This window comes from Hypoxylon fragiforme, assembly GCF_022984875.1.
Source record: "Hypoxylon fragiforme strain CBS 206.31 chromosome Unknown GGS25scaffold_3, whole genome shotgun sequence".
Lineage (NCBI taxonomy): Eukaryota > Fungi > Ascomycota > Sordariomycetes > Xylariales > Hypoxylaceae > Hypoxylon > Hypoxylon fragiforme.
In genome coordinates, this window is record NW_026054758.1 from 2841328 (window position 1) to 2859486 (window position 18159).

The 18159-nt window shown below is 50.4% G+C and overlaps 7 protein-coding genes across 7 annotated transcripts; 3 read left to right on the top strand and 4 right to left on the bottom strand.

Moving 5' to 3' along the window:
- The first annotated feature begins 800 nt into the window (after positions 1-800).
- On the top strand, positions 801-2283 carry GGS25DRAFT_195590 (uncharacterized protein). Its single transcript, XM_049256748.1, has 3 exons — positions 801-2134; positions 2190-2196; position 2283. The coding sequence occupies exon 1, from the start codon at positions 885-887 to the stop codon at positions 1701-1703; it is 819 nt and encodes a 272-aa protein (XP_049119195.1). The 5' UTR covers positions 801-884; the 3' UTR covers positions 1704-2134; positions 2190-2196; position 2283.
- Positions 2284-2722: 439 nt separating this feature from the next.
- On the top strand, positions 2723-3086 carry GGS25DRAFT_519733 (uncharacterized protein; the record flags this gene model as incomplete). Its single annotated transcript, XM_049263763.1, has 2 exons — positions 2723-2750; positions 2842-3086. The coding sequence occupies 2 exons, from the start codon at positions 2723-2725 to the stop codon at positions 3084-3086; spliced, it is 273 nt and encodes a 90-aa protein (XP_049119196.1).
- Positions 3087-5555: 2469 nt separating this feature from the next.
- GGS25DRAFT_519735 (uncharacterized protein) lies at positions 5556-5857 on the bottom strand (the record flags this gene model as incomplete). Its single annotated transcript, XM_049263764.1, has 2 exons — positions 5556-5735; positions 5789-5857. The coding sequence occupies 2 exons, from the start codon at positions 5855-5857 to the stop codon at positions 5556-5558; spliced, it is 249 nt and encodes an 82-aa protein (XP_049119197.1).
- A 32-nt stretch (positions 5858-5889) lies between these two features.
- Positions 5890-7700, top strand: GGS25DRAFT_530208 (isoprenoid synthase domain-containing protein). Its single transcript, XM_049265356.1, has 7 exons — positions 5890-6194; positions 6266-6331; positions 6408-6694; positions 6782-6938; positions 6991-7080; positions 7159-7192; positions 7255-7700. The coding sequence occupies exons 1-7, from the start codon at positions 6025-6027 to the stop codon at positions 7555-7557; spliced, it is 1107 nt and encodes a 368-aa protein (XP_049119198.1). The 5' UTR covers positions 5890-6024; the 3' UTR covers positions 7558-7700.
- Positions 7700-10025, bottom strand: GGS25DRAFT_195613 (putative acid phosphatase). Its single transcript, XM_049256749.1, has 2 exons — positions 9277-10025; positions 7700-9212 (listed from the first exon to the last, which is right to left on the bottom strand). The coding sequence occupies exons 1-2, from the start codon at positions 9410-9412 to the stop codon at positions 7843-7845; spliced, it is 1506 nt and encodes a 501-aa protein (XP_049119199.1). The 5' UTR covers positions 9413-10025; the 3' UTR covers positions 7700-7842.
- Positions 10026-10072: 47 nt separating this feature from the next.
- On the bottom strand, positions 10073-12121 carry GGS25DRAFT_195644 (Metallo-hydrolase/oxidoreductase). The gene is made up of 2 exons (XM_049256750.1): positions 10361-12121; positions 10073-10262 (listed from the first exon to the last, which is right to left on the bottom strand). Exon 1 carries the CDS (start codon positions 11670-11672, stop codon positions 10548-10550), a length of 1125 nt encoding a protein of 374 aa, XP_049119200.1. The 5' UTR covers positions 11673-12121; the 3' UTR covers positions 10073-10262; positions 10361-10547.
- Positions 12122-13390: 1269 nt separating this feature from the next.
- On the bottom strand, positions 13391-17902 carry GGS25DRAFT_195773 (uncharacterized protein). The gene is made up of 4 exons (XM_049256751.1): positions 15126-17902; positions 13562-14612; positions 13451-13510; positions 13391-13395 (listed from the first exon to the last, which is right to left on the bottom strand). Exons 1-2 carry the CDS (start codon positions 17668-17670, stop codon positions 14065-14067), a joined length of 3093 nt encoding a protein of 1030 aa, XP_049119201.1. The 5' UTR covers positions 17671-17902; the 3' UTR covers positions 13391-13395; positions 13451-13510; positions 13562-14064.
- Positions 17903-18159: the final 257 nt, after the last annotated feature.

Here is an 18159-nt window from a genome sequence, read left to right on the forward strand (position 1 = left end):
CACAATACTAGTACTATGTAACTAGTAACTAGCATCTCATTTCCGTCTCGATGGGTTTGTAGGAGTATGAGTGGGCCTTACAGCCAGAAACGACCGGGCTTAGCTCTCCTCCTCGCCCAACTTGTCAAAAGATCAGCAAAACAGAGACAATATTTCTGTTATCCGAGAACAACAATAATCGGGATTTTTCAAGTAGGGAATGAACTAAATAATTTAAAGATTTACAGGTAATAAACCAAAGATTTTAAGGTTACGATACGATGTCGATTCGATTTGATCTACACCAGGTCCCCCATATAACCTGCCAACCAAGATAGATATATATAGATATATGGCAAACGGGAACGGGAACTTGAAGATTTCGATGAATAACCAACATACTATGCCGTAATACCGAAGGTATCTTGGAAGTACCGAGATCAAATATCAATCTAAAAACTCTACGGCCAAGACCAGAAGCCTAAACAAGCCCCTACACAAAATCTATGTAAGCCGGGGTTAATGGTGCCACAATCCTGGCCATGGCTGGCATAGGTCGCGACAGCAGGCCCCCCGAAGGCCCCCCGAAGGCCCCCCGAAAAAAGATGACTATGTCCCAATACATCGTAGCGCATACAGTATTACAGCTTAATACAGCTACTAGCTGTATTAAGGGGGCGTACACAATTTTGTCTTATAAAATGCAAATCGTCGGCCCTCCAAGTCTCACGACTTAGGAAAATGTTGTTTGTTCTAACGTTCAACGCTATTCCCCGACGACGAACAGACTCTCCCACACTCTTTTTTGGCGACGCTGCCTCATAAGGTCGATTTAAGTTTTATTTCTTATATCGAACCACCACACTCTTTTGCAGTAGCGACGACTACGAAAAAAAAAAAAAAAAATGTATACATCCAAAGCTGTCGTCTTCTTGGCGCTTGGCGCCTGTGCCTCCGCCGTACACTTCCCGGACCTCCTCCCGCGCAAGACAGCCGCGAACTACCAAGCGGAAGAAACGACATCGACCTCATCATCGTCCGAGTGCTCGTCGCGCGTGCAGTCCTGGGCCAGCGCATTCCCGACGAGCCCCCCCGACCTCTCGAAAGTGCTGGCCTCGCAGGGCTCCGTGGGCGGCAGCGTGACGGACCTGTGCGAGGTCGCCGTCGGGCTGCCCAAGACCCAGGCCGCGGCCTTCACCGCCTACTTCGACGAGGTGTACTCGTACTTCTCGAAGCAGAGCTCCAACATGAATGTGCTCGCGACCAAGTGCCCCGACGAGATGGGCGCGCCCGCCTCCATCATCACGAGCCAGCTCGACGAGGTCCTCAGCATATACTCGAGCTTCGCCGTCGACGGATGCGAAGACACGCCGGCGACGACTACGACGGGGGGCGTGTCGACGACGTTTGGCAAGGGGTCCCCGGTAAGAGGAAGTGCGGCCACCTCGACAGCCTCTGCGACGGACTTCGTTGCGAACTCAGCATCAGCGACATCTTCGGGCGCGACGACTATTATCACGACAACCAGCGCCAGTAGCTCCACTACTGCCAGCGACAGCGGCGCCTCAACGACCGCATCAGGAAGTAGCGCGGCTTCTTCTTCTTCTTCTTCTTCTTCTTCTTCGGCCACCACAGTCCCCGACAGCGCCGGCGCCAGACAATCCGGCATGTTTGCCACCGCGGTCCTGGCCGCGTGCCTTGTCGGTTCGGCCGTGTTGATATGACACCAGCAGCCTTTCTATATCTACATTCACATCCATATCTATATCTACGTTTATATCAAACCTATATCAACCCATATTCACATCTACACTCTTACGTTACGAGAAGTACTCAGATTGCTACGAAGGAAACGCTTGCTTGGTGCCATTCATACATTACATACATACCCCCCCCTTTTAAGTTTTTAACGCTGCTTCCGATGTTTCCCACTTCAGTTTTTGAGCGTCTTGCTGTTTTTTAACCCTCTTTAGGGAGGAAGGGGAAAGGGAAAGGGAAAGAGGAGTTGGAGGGAGGAGGGGAGTAGGAGATGGAGGGAAAGGGAAGGGAAAAAGTAAAGTAAAAGAAAATCAAAATCAAAATCAAATTATTGAACTTGGGTACCTATGTGGGTGCCTGGGTGAAACCCCTTAACGTTGTTCTCTTGTTGCGATCTGTGTGTGAACTATTGCTGAATTGCCATCGCGAGGCTTGGCGCTTATACCTGGTAGGTATTAGGTACGGTCAGAACGTCTAAAGCCACGGTTACCTGTCCTGGAATTACTTGAAGTGATCGACCTATAGTTACTGACATAGAAAAGCAGGTCTAGGGGTTCACGTGTGTGCGCTATGGTACATACGTTATACTATACTAGGTAGTAACACCTACTAGGTACCTCGAAAGCCTTTCTCGATGTGCCTATTGGCAACGCAACGACGAGTAGTATCCAGTGGCCACCCCTGAAGAAAATTCTCGCTGACGATGACTATGGTGTCCATGGCATTATCGTTGAATCTACTGCCCAGATGGCGGTACGTATTGAAGGTGACATTCACTGCATAGGGAGGTCAGGGCGGTGGAACATCGTCTGTTCAGACAACCATTTCTACCCCCTATTCTGCGCACCGGGGGGGTTGAACGCAAGCAGACTATTTCTGACTCTTCACCACATCTCATATTTGATACAGATTACGTCGCAGTGATTATGTATGTATTGGTTGAGATCAAGCGGCCTTCGTGGTATCAACATTTACCTACCTATCTATGTCGGCGGTCACGAAGGCTTTACAAGGTACGCTACCTCGTAGGCACTGCACGGCTCACCTATCAAACATGTATGGACATTGCTTCTTCTTGACTAACTAGCGCTTCCACTGATCCAGGCTATCCTCCCACGCTCCTGGCTAAAATGGGAGTTCTCGTGCACAGCCTTATGGCGGCCGTTGGATCCTTCCCACCGAGCCCCCTCCCCCGAACATCGCGCTGGAGTCTATCCATCGATAGGGCTTTGGGCTTTGGTCCCGTGATGCCAAGGGAGCCCCGACGACCATCAACCTGTGGTCCGCATCCGCACAGGGTACTCACGCCTGCACAGTCTTTGCAGGGCCCCCAGCACCATCGGTACTGACTTTGCTAGGACCCAGCTACGTCGGTCGGCAGCTCGCCCGTCCCCCCCCCCCATCCATTCTTCCACGGAGCCAGAGCCCCCCCCAAAAACGCGGCGTGCGCGGGAGCATTTGGTTGCCAAAGGTAGGTAGGTTAGCAGCCGAAGCGACGACGAGGACGACCCCGCCCGTCATGAATGCGGCGTTCGTCCTTCGGGGTCCTTAGAAGAGCCCATGCTGCTTGCTGCTCTAGGGCCTCGTCACTATTAGGTACACCACAAACCACGCAAGGCCGTCCGTCGCGCAACCCGTTCCCGGCCGCAGCACAGCCGTCTTCGACGACGATGACGACGGAGTGGCCGCTTTGTGCATGGAATGCTCGTGTCGTAGGAGTAACTTGGTGTGGCCTTATCTCACCTCTCGCGGTAAAAAAAAAAAAAAAAAAAAAAAAAAAAAAAGAAAACCCCGCGGGCGGGCGGAGGCTTTTCAGGTTATGTTAGGTTGTGTTGCACCTATGTCCTGAAGCTTCTGGAGGTCGGTTTGGCAAAAGAAGGAAGGGAAAGGAAAGGAAAGGAAAAACAACCCCCTATGAAAGGGCTAGGTGTAGGTAGTTTCGCATAGCGAAGGACTTTTTGCATACCTAGAGCATCTGGTTCGCGCTGGGGGTTTGAGGCCCCAGAAGGCAGCAGGAATCGATTGAGGGCTGGGTTGCGACCGGGAACAACACCGGCCACCGTAAAAGTTGCCTTCCTCCGTATTTCATCTGTCGGGGGGATCGCTAGAGGTGCTGGCATGTACTAGGCGAGGTTGGGAATTAACAACGAGTTTGTGCTGATAGTGGGCACCCAAGCCAGCGATGTCGACTGAACGCGATCCCGATCAATGGTGCTTGGGGATTGTATCGACGGTGGCCTAGGTACTACCCCGGCAGGGAGTTGGCACATTGTGAATTGGGAACTGGAGATAGTTTGAAGAAAAAGTTGAGATAGGGGTGGTATTTGATAGATATATTTACGTGAGCTCAATATGAATATAAGCCATCTACGATTACTAGATGCGAAGCCTTACGACAAGGAAGGCGATTTTGGCAAAGACTTCTTCCGCTTTAAATTACATAGTTTATACATGTTTAGCATGAGACGACAAAGCCTCTATTTTATAGTTATCACAATAACTATCAAGTCTTCGTCAAACGGTGATTATCACCACTTCATAGGTAGGTAGGTAGGTAGGTAGGCACTAAGCTGTGTGTCGCACACTTGACTCTAGCACATGATGGCAGGCATGGCTAAATATATATATCTACAGATATATCTCCTATCAAGGCTTTAGGCATGAAGTTGTATGTATTTATATAGACTACAGTTTAGATCAGTCTATGGTTGTGGTGAATAAAACAGCAACTAAGTAGGGATACATATGTGATTCATACTATGAGTAATAGCCAATCAAGAGTACTTCGTAACTAGGCAAGTAAACAACTCTGATTGGATCATCGACACTTCACAACCTCAATAGGGAAACTATTTCGTACCTCGGTACCTAACTCCTTGTAAGGCTACTATTTTGAGACCCGCGGCATCTTTTCCGGCCTCCGGAATCTTTTCCTCCTTAGAAAAAGATCGTCGTACAAGGCAGCGAGACAAGTCAAAGGCTGAGAGGTCTGTGAGGTAGGCTTATGAACCTTACCGACGATCAGTTGTCTGGAATGTGCCCAGTTTTTTTCATTTTTTTCGGTATCGGTAGCCTATTTTACTGTCAAACAGCCTGAACCATGGCACTGGAGTTGGTCAATACTTCTCCCCTTGCAAACTACACCACAAAGGCCCTTTTGTTGTTGTTAATAACTATAAGCGAACCAGATCTTTCATGGTAGGGAGGCTTACTCGTGGAGGGGAAACAAGAACTTGAGGCTTAAATATACTACACGGCAGGACTAGAGCAGGTACCTATCTACCTAGGTAGCCACTCGTAGGGTTCTTGAATCTAGACCGACTGAGGTTCGTGCGTGGCTCCAGTGTGCCGTGTCGTATACTGGGCATGTACAGCACCTGGACACTGTACGTAAGGGGTTATCTAGATTCTAGCTCATCTTTATTTACTTACTCTCTTACACTTGCCTATTCTCATCGCCTACTCTGGGAAAGTATGGGATTGTTAGCCGAGTGGGACGGTGTAGTTGCTGTATCATGGCTGCTAGCATGTCAGTACATACCATAGCATGAAGCGTAATACTCGGGCATAAACTGTGAATAACTACCTAACACATGTATCTCCTTTGGCTGATTTTGAAACTTGCTGGACATACAACTACCTAGGTAGGTACTCAACTGCATGGCGATATCTGTGAAGTAATCAAGAGTAAGATAAGTATCACAATGACACCGTATATGTGAGTACCGCGCCTACCAGGTAGGTAGGCGTTGATGAGACAATACAATCAATATTATTCTGCCGTGTTACGCACTCCCAATCAAACGGCTCAGCTGTCATCATTCTAGCCCAGAAATTACCAGAGCGACGGTTCGGTCCCGTTGCAGAGGGGCTGCTGCAAGCGACAACCAGACGAGCAGAACGATGGCTCGGATGCGCGGGTCCATCCCTATCGCCCAGGATCGCGAGAGAAAGATCGCCCTGCAAACCATTCTATCGCTGAAAGCATCTTCGAAGGTCTTTCGTCGGTTAATGATTATCTATCCTTCGATACCATACCTTCATTGCGTACCAGTACGAGACCCAAGCCTCGCTTGATTGTGTGCTGCCTATGGCGGTGGAGATCGCCATGGACTGTCATAATGAAAGTATATCGCCTATCTATGTAAGCAGGTAGATTGTAGGTACAAGGTAGGGCTGCGGACGAAATGTCGTGAATGTAATTTAGGGAAAAAAAACACATAATAGGATAGGCATATTCTCTAGGATGCCTTCTCTTTCACTATTAGTGTTTTTGAACTATCAAAAATGGCGTCACCCACGCAAACCCACGGCGAATTCGATGATCTCGCTGCGAGACTGAGAGGAAACACACTTCATATTCCAAACCTGTTGACGATATTCGTAGGCTGGCCCGGCGGCGTCAATGCTAGGCTGGAAGACCTTCGTGATGAGATAAATGGCCGCATGCTGGGAAGGTTGGTTCTCTACTTAGTGCCTGTCCATGTCGCCCAAACTGCTGCTGACCGTTACCCCTGAATTGATCTAGCGTGATATCCGATCCAGCGAAAATAAAGAAATACACACACGCCGACTTCGGATTTCTCACTTCTACGTATGTATCTCGATCCACTCCGACCCCCTTCTTACCCTTTCAAACAACTCAGCTCACCATGCTTTCATCATATCAGATGGTTCCCCAATGCCACCTGGTCGCGGCTAAAAGTGGCCGCCGCCTTCTTCGTCTGGGCCTTCGTCTGGGACGACGAAGTCGACGTCGGCGAAAACGAGATAGACAACGAGATCAGCGGCAGCAAAGAGCTGGTCCGCCTGTACTGCGAGCAGTCTCTCGCCTGCGCGTACAAGGCCCTGCGTCTTGGCTACGACGAGATCCGATTCCCACCGCCGGGAAGTTCGCCTGTTCGCAGCATGGCGCTGTTCGAGGAATTTGCTAAGGGGCTTCGGGGACAGGATAAAGGTTCGTGAAATTTCCATATGAGTTTTACCATCGCCAAAACGCTGTGATCTTTTCTAATAGTGGATTTCTCGTATTTTCTTTTTTTAGGTCAGCGGGACTTGGTACGTCGGGAAGTCGAGCTTTTGATTCTCCAGGTGGTCGTGGAATCGAACCGCAGGCAAGACGGGAGCATGCCGACCCCGGAGCAGTATATGTGCAATCGTTCCGGGACCGTAGGAGCGACGTGTCTCCTTTCTATTGTTGAGTCAGTCAAAAACAGTGTCCTACGGCGTCTCCGCTTGCTAACACATTCCTAGCTTCATGAATGGATTCAAACTCCCAAAATGGGTTATGGAGAGTAGGGAAATGGGGCATATCTGGGAAGAGACATGTTCCATATGCTATATGTAAGTTAAACCCCCTTTACCATTTCCTCGGCGGAAAAAGTGGCCTAAGATGAGCTGCTTACCATATGGTCTTACTAGCATCAACGATGTCTATTCGTTCAAAAAAGAAATGGTGAGTCTTAGCCAACCTCAGGCACTCTTATTATTTATGATATACTGACACTTGCCGTACAGGACGTCGGCACATTCCACAATCTGATCCCGGTACTCTTCCACGCCCAAGGCACCAACGAAATAGGGGGCGCCATGAACCGGATCCTAGAAATGATGCAGCAGGCCTACGAGACCTTTGAGGCGGCGGCGGCGTCTCTGCTAAGCCGGGCAAAGGGCGACCGGCAACTGTGCGAGAATCTGCAGGCCTACTTTGACACCTGTCGGACCTTTACCACCGGCCACATACTCTGGAGCCTGGAGTCCAAGAGATACGGGCTGAAACAGTATCTGCAGGCGGACTCTTCTATCATAATCCCGCTGTAATGGATATACCTAATATTAGAAATTTATCTATTATACTCACGATACCATAGGTAGAGAGCTGTCATGTGAAGCTGGCAGCTAACAATACAAAGCCACCTACCCAGTACCTATTATGTTGCAGGTGTGCCTTGGGAGCCATGGCTCCACTAGGCCTACCATACCTAGATATTGGCACTCCGCCATCGTAGTCTGGGATAACCCAGGCTTTCTCCAGTCCTTCTTCCTTTCCGTTTGGTTGCAGTTCACCCTGCAACATATACTGAAACTAAACAACCGCGCGTCCCTTCACTGCACAACAAACTGCTCCGCGTGCTCCTTGTGCAGCACCGACGAATCCAGCACCTCGCCCGTCGCCGACCTTATGAAGTCCACCTGCATGTTCTTCTCGTCCAGGAAGCTAATCTTCGCATAGCTGAAGTCGTCCGCGTACGCGAACGCATTGTACGAGACATTGGTGCCCACCGCGCTCAGGCCCTCGATGTTCCCCGCGCCGCCCGCGACGATGTACATCGGCGCCTTCGGATCGTCCATGCCCTTCGGGTCGGCGGTGTCGTTGTACACGGGCACGAAGCGCTGCGAGTTGTGCACGTGCCCGAAGATGGCGAGGTCGACGCCGTACTTGTACAGCAGCGGCTCGAACGCGGCCCGGCACGGCGCGCAGCCCTCGCCGCCCGTCGAGTACCACGGCCTGTGCCCGCCCGTGACCAGCCACGGCGTGACGCTGCGGTCGACGGACGCGAGGTCCGCCTCCAGGAACTGCAGCTGCTGGTCGGGCCAGCCGAAAGGCCCGGCGTCGAGGCCCGCGGAGCCGTCGGGGCCGTCGGGGCCGTCGGGGGCGTCGGCGAAGTCGGTCTCGGTGTTGAACATGACGAAGTGGATCATGCCGTACTCGAACGAGTACCAGAAGGGGGGCTTGGCGAGCAGCTGCGCCTTGTTGGCGCTGATGCGCGCGGCAGAGGCGGCCGAGGTCGAGGGGAAGGCGCTGCCCATCGTCTCGCCGAAGCGGATCATGAAGTCGGTGAAGTTTTTTTGCCCCGCGGGACACAGGCCCGTGGTGTAAGGGATCTCCTGGCACGCGGCCTCGTGGTTGCCCGGGCTGGCCATGTACGCCTTGCGGCTGGAGATGGGCTGCAGCTGGTTGTAGAACTGCTCGAGGATCGCCTGGAAGGCGTCCTCGCCGTCGAGCACGTTCTTCGGCTTCAGGTACCAGTCGTCGGCGTAGGCGAAGTCGCCGGGGTGCACGATGAACTCGTAGTCGTCCACGGTGTTGGCGAGCTGGTTGATGGTCGTGTGGTTCAGGGATGGGTCGATGGTGGGGATAAGATCCCGCTTGGTCTCGTCCATCTCAATGGTGTACCCGTCGGCCCCGTAGACTCCCATGTCTATCACGGCGTTCATAGCAAAAGGGGTCTTGTCGCCTGCTACTCGCGGGCTGAAGAAATGCTCGACGGTAGAGTTCGTCGATACTATCTTGTAGTAGTATGTGGTGGCCGGCGCAAGACCAGTAAGCGTGACAGCGTTTGAATACGTTCGCGACGTCTCATAGGTCACCGAGGAGGTCGAGCAGACCTCCGAAGTCAGCGATTCGCACGAGGTGCCATACTGGACACAGGATTGGTTCAGCTTTTGGTATGTGTTCCAGCCGACGGAGATGGCTATAGATCAGGTGGAACGAAATTAGTAAATTTTGAAGGATTAATTCGCAGCTTAAAAACTCACCATTGGGGCCATTTATGGCAAGGCGCTGGTGAACCGGAGTGGTCAAGTCCACAGGAATCGCCGGATAGCTGGCTGCAGCAATGACACAGCCAGCGAAGAGCGGCAGTCTCTTCACGAACGCGAATGGACTCACCATTGCACTCGCTAATCTAGTCTCCCACCGTGAAATTTGACTTTGGATTGACGGAGGTACCGTGGCTTGCACTTACATCCTCATTATCTCGTCGACCCAAGAAGGATCGACGTATTTATAATACCCTCATTATAACATACCTAGAAGGCTGACGAATCCAGTCCCACGTGCGCTATCAGATGCAAAATAATATCCTACCCTCAGCGGCCTCATGCGGTGTTGGATAAGCGAATCAGGGGAACGCTATTTGAATGTCTCGCCGAAAAAGCTAGGTCATCCCCGTTGGGTCGTGGGCTAGACGATTGGCCGAGACAATAGCTCACGATTTGGAGCAGTCGCCGGGGGTTCCTGGACTAAAGCAGATAGCCGTGAAGATCACACAGTAGTATAATCACAAAAAGGGACTACCTAAATAAGAAGGCATAGCGCACCATGTTCCCGTGATGGGATCTAGGGGTTTGAGATCGTAGCCGTAGTAGGATTTGTGTCTTGCATTAGCTAATTAATAGATTATAGGGGTTTAATAAAAAAGTTGCTGAGTGAGTATAGTTTAAAGATGACATAAAAGTCGGTCGTAGGAGGTAGTATTTAATCTACCTAAAAGTGATAGCTAAAGGCGCCCCTGTCTGTATCTTTTGATGGCATGTGATGCGAAAATTTGATGCCAATTAGAAGTATATCAATCATGATACTATTCCTGTTTTGCCCATCTACTTGAGCTCACCGCATGGCATTACTTGGTCTTATAGTTTATGCGATATCTGGAAGACTTCTCGTAGAAAAGGGTGTTGCGATTCTTTTTTTTTTTTTTTAAAAAAAAAAAAGAGTTCTTTGAATTCTAGATTGCGATGAACTAGATTTATTGAACACATTGTCAGCACAAAAAAAGGGCACGAGATGAGCAAAACAATTCAAGTAGATAGACAGAAAGGAGCTTATTAAGGTATTCACCATGTTTCTCTTAGATAGTACATCAGAATAGGGGTCTAGTGTAACCCGAATTGCCCAGTATACCAAGTTCCTGTTACAAGCCTACCTACCTATGTACGTATGTCTAGGTAGATCAGCATTTCCGAGAATAGAGTGGAGTTGTAACCTCTTCCTATCCAGTCCAGCCCCCCCCCCCCCCTTCCCAAGCTCAAACAAGCTCATACCTCGTGCCCCCAAAAACCGGCACCATGCACCCGGGCATCTCCCTCTCAATCTCGACCTTGAACCTCCACCCCGTACAATGCCCCGGCATCAGCACCGCCGGCCCCAGCGCCTTCAAATCCCGCATCGACCTCCGCAACTTCTCCGGCGACCCGTCCGCGAGATGATACCCGCCGACAATCGTGTGCAGCGGGACCCCTCCCCCGCCCCCAAGCTCCAGCGCATGCCGCGCGACATTAACCACACCGGCGTGACTGCAGCCCGTGAACACGACGAGCCCCCTGCCTTTAAGGTGGCACATGACGAGCCGCTCGTCGAGGATCAGCTCGTCGGCCTCCCACTGGTTCTGCGCGTTTAGCCGGATGCCGCCGGGGATCCCACCCTCGTAGTCGGTGCGCCGGGGGATCGGGCCCGAGATCAGGAACGTGTCGTCGAGCGCCGTGTGCACCTCTGCGCTCTTGAAGACGGCTGCGCCCGCGCCCTCGATCTCGGCGAATGTCGGGTCGGGCTCGAGAGAGATGGGCTCGTGGGCCATTATGCCGCGGAAGGAGGGCCGGTCGGGGTGTAGGTCTACGACCACCTTCTTCGTTTCGCTGTCTCCCCTTTGCTTTCCCGCATCCTCCTCTTCCTCTTCCGTCTTTCTATTCTTCTTAGCGCCCTCAACCATCCTCACCGCACTCAGCAAACCACCCGAGTGATCGCGATGCCAATGCGACAGCACGACCCTCTCGATCCTGCCCGGGTCCAGCCCCAACCTCGTCACATTTCTCTCCCACACAGCCTCCTCGGGCCCCGCATCAAACAGCAGACTATGCGACTTCCCGTCCCTCGTAACCGTGATCAGCAGCGACAGCCCGTGCGCGCCGCAGCACAGCGTGTCCATGCGCATCTGCAACTTGGCGCCGCCGCGCTGGTCATCGTCGGCGAGGGGCCGGAGCGGGGCGCCCATGAAGGACTGCGGGTGCTTGACGGCGGGGTGGGCCGAGGGTGAGATCTGGTCGATCTCGTCGTTGACGATGGCGTGGATCGTCAGGCTGTCTACCTCGACGAGCTGGGAGGAAGACGTCATGGCTCTGGCTTTCTCCAGAGGTATTGCTGCGGGGTGGATCATAGTTAACTAATGGTTATGTAGGTAGGCAGGTCGGCACATGTCAACAGGCCATCGAGGATTGGGACGACGGCTCCTTATATTTAAGAAGGATAAAGCCCGGGGGTTTGTCATATTGTGTTGTTATTATAGGTGTTCGCCGCTTAGATCAGATGTCTAGGTATATAAAAGGAGTGGGTACCAGACAGACTTATACGGAAAAGACAGGACGTGTATATGTAAGCTCTAGAGTTGCCTGATTCTATTTGCTTTCAATGCAGCCAAGCAAAATGATATCTACTATGTAGAAATCTATGGATGGTTGGTTTACTTACTTAGTAGTTAGTATAGGGGCTGAGCCTACTCCGTAAGAGCTGTCAGCGAATATATGCGTGCGGTGCAAGTATCCTTGTACTTAACTTATATACCATTGGACGAAGCACGCTCTTTGCCCATATAAATCAGAATTGACGGGATTTTTATTTTCTAGAGTGCTGGCGTCAACAGAGGGTAAGTACAGTATGCTGCTTTCTCGTTATACTGTCGACTATATTGTCTGGAGTGCTTACGTGAAACTAAGCAGAGTCTATTATGTGAATTTCGTATAATCCTGAAGGCCTGACATAATGAAAGAATCCAAGGGAATATAACTTGTTTGATGCGTTTACGCGATGAAGCTCTGGAGTGATTTGGCCTGTTAAGTGTGGCGCATCCGACTCCTGGGTTGTCCAAGTTTGACCAGGAAATTGGCCATATTTAAGAACGGCAACAACTCCCAAATAACTGGTTTCGTTCTGCGTGATAGAACTAAGGGTAATTTGGCCATTTCTCGTATTTAATGACACGGGTTCTAGGATGCGGGCAGTCAACCAAAAATCCGTTAGTTATGTCGTAAGACAACCTAGAAACACAATCACTTCATTTCATCGGGCTTGATTTATAAAACAACTTTCACGAAAGCACCGGAAATAACGTGGTGTGCGTCCTTGGCTGTATCTCGTCGCCGATGTGGTGACCTCTGTAGACGGAAGAAAAGGTCCGCCCGTGTCTGTCTCGGCTCCCCGTTTGCCATCGAGGTCGCCGATTACATTCGTAAAGTAGGCGAGACCTCCCCGGTGGTACAGCTCACTGTGGGTCTTCGTCTGTGGAAAGCCGACTGTGCTATTTGACCTCATCACGTAATTCCAAGAACCCAAATTAGAGAGCAAATTATAAGCACTTATTCGAAAAATCTTCGTAGGCTCTGCTTCGCGACATCCGGACGCACGAAGGGATTGTCTGGCCGTCACCGTGCATACCTAAAATAGGTCAGTTACTGGCCCAAAGTCGTGCAGAAGAATGCAGTGAGAACGGGGGAAATTCCCATGACCAGAAAATGACGAGAATGGAAAAGAATCAGGCTAGTTGAATATCGAAGGGCGGCATGAGCATATATATGTCGTCGAGGACGATCGTCCCTGTTACTTTGCCAACCTACCAAGGTGTAGGCATTAATTCGCCGGTGTTGAGTCGGCTGTCAGCAGCTAACACACGGGATCCTGCATGCTAGCCGATGCGCCGTAAGCCGGCAATGCATTCCCCTCGCACCCGAGTTCCGTCAATACTGTACTTCGTGGTGCTGCCATCCACTATAAGTAGAGGATTGACTGGTCCTGATTTGTTGCTTTTCATAATGTGGAAAATATGATAAGCTCGGATATTATACAGGATGTTGTGAATCGACTCGAGTTCATGGGATGTAGTCAGTCTGGTAGGTTTAGCCATGCATAACCAGAAGTGCGAATTTGTTACAAACATTATACCTTAGGTAGGGACGCAACTAGACAGCTTACCGTTTTCGCTGTGAGCAGGACAATGGTGTTCTATCAGGAATATTCGTCAAGTATCGTCTCAAATATTATTATAGTACTAACTCTGATCCATCTATCTTTCTCACAAGACGCGGATCACCTAGTCGTCTTCTATATTTTTTTTTCCATCCCAAAGTCATAACGCGTAGTGAATCGTCAAAATCTTAAAGTGTCATCATCATGTTTTATCCGTCGTATCATTTCCATCATTCCTAAACCATTGATCAAAGTCGTTAATCTAGTTCTCGGTCCCTATGTGGGACATATGCTAGACCGTCGTTATCATTATTAGTATATGCGCGCTTTTGCGTGCCGTGTCATATTTCGTAAGGCAGTTTATCCGCTGCCACCTTGTGCACTTTATGTTGTACATCTCATCACCCTCGCCATCCCTTAAAAGGAGGCAGGCTGTGCTAATGACATAGGAGAACTGAATGAGGGTGTGCTGAGATCTTGCCTCTCATGTTGTTTTTGCTGTTGCTGCTGTTGCTGTTATTGTTGTTTTGTGCAAAGTTTTGCTTGCTGGAAATCGGGTTATAATATGCAACCCAGTCATATCTGTCGGATCATTTCTCCATGATCATTTTTCTAAGTGCCCATCGCAAGTCGGTTCGATCGCGCTCGCCCGAACCACTCCAATTTGCACATTTTCGGTGCCAACGCGATTCTTCTTCGTGTTGCCGTCTGATGAATTCTGGACCAACGTCGAACTCCTCGCCCACTAGCCAATCGTCCCGAAGATCGCTTCCACGGCCACCCGAGATGGAATCTTTATCCTTATCGTCAAGGTCGGGTATATCCTTGAAAGGATCATCATCGTCCATAGCATTGAAGCCCTCCATGGGATCGTTAGATAGAGGAGTTGTGCTATCCGCCTTTAGCCAGCACATATTTTGCGGGTCGAATATCATATTTCCAACCCGCTTAACGCCCTTAGTGGCGGTCATGTTGGTGATCAGAACTGGCCTAGATGTTGAACCCTCTCTATCTCGAGTCACGTGCGGTGGTAGAGTTGTCGTCGTTGGCGATGCAGTCGGTACATCGAAAGCGTTGAGCGCAGTGTCATTTCCTTCCCACCGAAATGTTGCTGGATTGTACGTCATTCCGTTTACGACTGAATTTTCTAAGTTAGCAATATGTTTCTGAGGTTTCTGAGTTATATGAGATGATTGCAGCGTGTGAGACTTCTCATTATGTCGATGCTGAGATAGGCCAGGCTTCTGATGTATATGGAGCCTCTTAGACTCTACTACTGTCTGAAGCTGTTTAAGGGATGGGGATTTGATTATCTGTGTTTTCTCAAATATCCTCGACTTCGGAGGCATCTGAATTTTGGGCGTATGGGCCCTTCTAGGAAGGGTGTTAGGACGCCGAGGTGAGGCAGCAGGGTTCTTAGGCGCCTGAGGGGTCCGAGACTTCTCAGGTTGTTTTGGGTTTATGATCTGAGGTTTCTGCAATTGTCGAAGTCGCTCGGGTGTTTGGGGGATTCGGGATATCCGAAGTTTCTTAAACCGTTCTGGCGTCTGGGGAATCCTGAGGGTTTCATGGGGTTTGATAGGCTGGCTGGGTATCTTCTGTATTTGGGGCCTGTGGGGAATTTGGGACTTCTTAGGTGATATACGCGTACCTTTAGTCTCTTTAGCCGAGTTTAAGTTAGAGATTAAATGCGGCTTGAGCTGCGGGGTCTTAAGAGGCTTCCTAGACCTGGCGTTATGATTGAATGGCGAGAAATTCGGTCTGGCTGACAACTGAGCAACTCTCGGGTTGGGGACGGGGACAAAAGGTCCCGTAGTGGGCGCACGCTGCGCGAGGCTCGTTTCCCTAGCAATGCGACTAGCGGCCGTGTCCCGAGCAAAGTGGGGCAGAGAGTCGGGTTTGGCAGGGGAGTAAGAATACGTAGGAGTCGGTGTGTTACGATCTGGGAGAACGTTTTGGTAAAGCTTGCTTCTGACGTTTGTCTTGTTTCCACTTCCAATCGGTTGTTTCATGTACCTGCTCTCAGCCTGTGCAGAAGTTGGAAGATCATCAAATGAATCAAGCTCGTGACCGTCACCAAAGCGTCGCACACGGCGCGGCTTGTTGATCTGTTGCCACACAGGTTCAGCGGTCATCTTATCGTTACGTACCCGTCTTGGGCTTGGCGATCGTATCGCAGCACGGGAGAAAGCCCGCGACAGAGGTCGTATTTCGGGACCTTGATCGGAATCATGGCGACGAAATGGCCGGGAACTCTTGGCGCTCACATGCTGTGATTGAGATTGAGATGCGCCGGCGGGCAAGAATGGATTCTTTCTCGGCTGCGTTATGCTGCCTTCATAAGCGGGACGGCTACGGTCTACGGGAGTCTTCGGTCGTATGAAGGACTGAGGTCGGTTGGACTCGACACGAGACTCAGTGCGAGAAGATGGCCGATCAAAGCGGGAAGTCGCGGGCTTGGCTGGTCCAGGTATATGGCGCATGGCAGGCAGAGAACGCTTCAATCTTAGCAATTGCGCGTTGGTCGTAGTAGGTTCAATACGAAGAGCTCCTGCTGAAGCTTTCTGGTTCAAATCTCTTCTTCGCGGAGTCGAAAATTGAGCTGACTGAGCCGAGGAAGGTGTAGTAGGGGTATGGACACTTGAGACAGAAGATTGAGCGGAGTGGCCAATCCGTGATTGAGATCGCCGAGAAGGTCGCGAGGGTATGGGACCGCCGCTTTCAGAAACTGGCTCAAGAGCAGGCTGAGGTTGTGCGCGTTCATGAGCGCCCATAGGCCGAGGCAGACGAGAAGCAGGTGTTGATGTAACCGGCTTATTGGTGAAGGTTACGGAAACTGCAGTCTTAGGTCGCACAGGACTGATCGGTCGACTTTCCTTCACCTTCACGTTGCGATGTAGTGTCGGCTTACCAGGGCGAAGTACTTCGCCTTCACCAAATTCAAGCCCTTCCAAAATATCCTCATTATCCGCAGTGAGTTTGACTGTGTTTTTAGACGGCGGAACTCCTTTGTTGAGCATAGAATACTCAAGCTGCCTATCAGGAGATGGGTCCTGCTTTCTTCGCTTCAATCGCTCACTGAGGTCTAAAGGACCACTTGGTAACATTAAACCGTCGAATATTTCATCTTCACTCTCGACGGTGATAGAGCTAGCGAGACTTGGGCTCATGGCTGACACAGATGAACTGCGCGTCGAGAAAGCATCTCGTTTAGTGCCGCCGAACCGTGTTCCTAAACTACCTTCGCCCCAATCGAACTCATCGTTCGCACTCAGTGCTGGGGTATTGGGTATATCCATTTTTCTAGATAGCTTCAGTAACCCACTAGTCGGCAGCTCTAAATCACCTTCGAAATCATCGTCCTTTTGCTCTTTCTGAGGCGAAGGTGTGGGTGGTGTGATTAAGGATAAGTGATTCTGCTGGGAACGAAGCTTTGAGACTTTGATAGTCGCGGCTCCGTCACCGAAAACATCGTCGTCGTCATCGTCTGCGTCCCGAAATTTGTCGAGGTTGATAGGTGTTGCAAGGGTCTTTGGCATGATCGGTTGATGTAGTTGCTGAGCTATAGTATGGGTTGCCCTCACAGGGCTAGAGGCCATCGGTCCACTAACTTGTCTAAGAGACTCTGGATATATTTGTCCATCTTGTGCTTTGAGATGGAGAGGACCGGTTACGGGCAGCTCTAGATCATCACCATAATCTTCCTGGAAGATCTTCTTCACCTTTCGTCCCCCCAGCCGCTTAATGGTACCCCCCATCAAGGCAGATGGAGGTACATTAGTCGGTATCGGGATACCTGCATGGGTGGCTAAGGTGATTGCATCTAATGTAGACTTTTCGTCATCGGCCGGTAGGTGTACGTGTCTCTCATCGTTCCCAGGCAAGGAGTCGCGATCGGAGCGGAACGAAGACAAACTGTCGCGGTGGTGGGAGTTGGAGTTTCCATTAGTAGAATTGCTTCGGAAAGTAAGGTCATCCTGATCAATCATGAAGTCGTCGTCGTCGCCCCAATCCTCAACTGTGCTGTTGTTTTTCGTGGCAGTCAATTTCTGAGGCTCTGCATCTTTCCCTTCCCTTGCGCTCTTCCATGGGGCGTCCATCGGATCCTGCTTGAACTTCGGTGCCCAAGCTTCGGGTAAGCTAAACATGTCGTCGAAATCTCCAGATGGTCTAAACTTGCTCTGGCGAGGCTCCATTATGGCGTCGCGCGACTAAAAAAAAGGGTCGAACGGGATTTACGGGGTAAAATGCGCACGGTGCGGGTGCGCGAAGTCAATGTCCGAAAACAATGCTCTTGGATACTCCTTCAACTTGTCGCATCGTCTCGAAATACCGAATTAATAATCACCAGATATAGAGTGCTAGATTTTTGAGAGATCTAAGTATTTCTATAACGGTAGGGTCGAGCGCAAACAAAAAGTTTCGCGATGAATATGTAGGTTTAGAAGAAGTATGAGTTATACGTAGGTAGTATAGGAAGTGTCGAAGACAAGGGTAGGTGTTGATTGATTGGTGGACTGGGTCCTATGTATGAAGTTTAAGGTGCGTAAGGTGCGTAAGTTATGAGATTTAACTGCACGGCAGAGGCTTGGCAAGATATAATGAAAAATACTGAAAAGTCGCAACTGTCGTTACTGTCGTTACTGTCGCAACTAGTATGCTAGGCTAGGCTTGTACTGTATGTC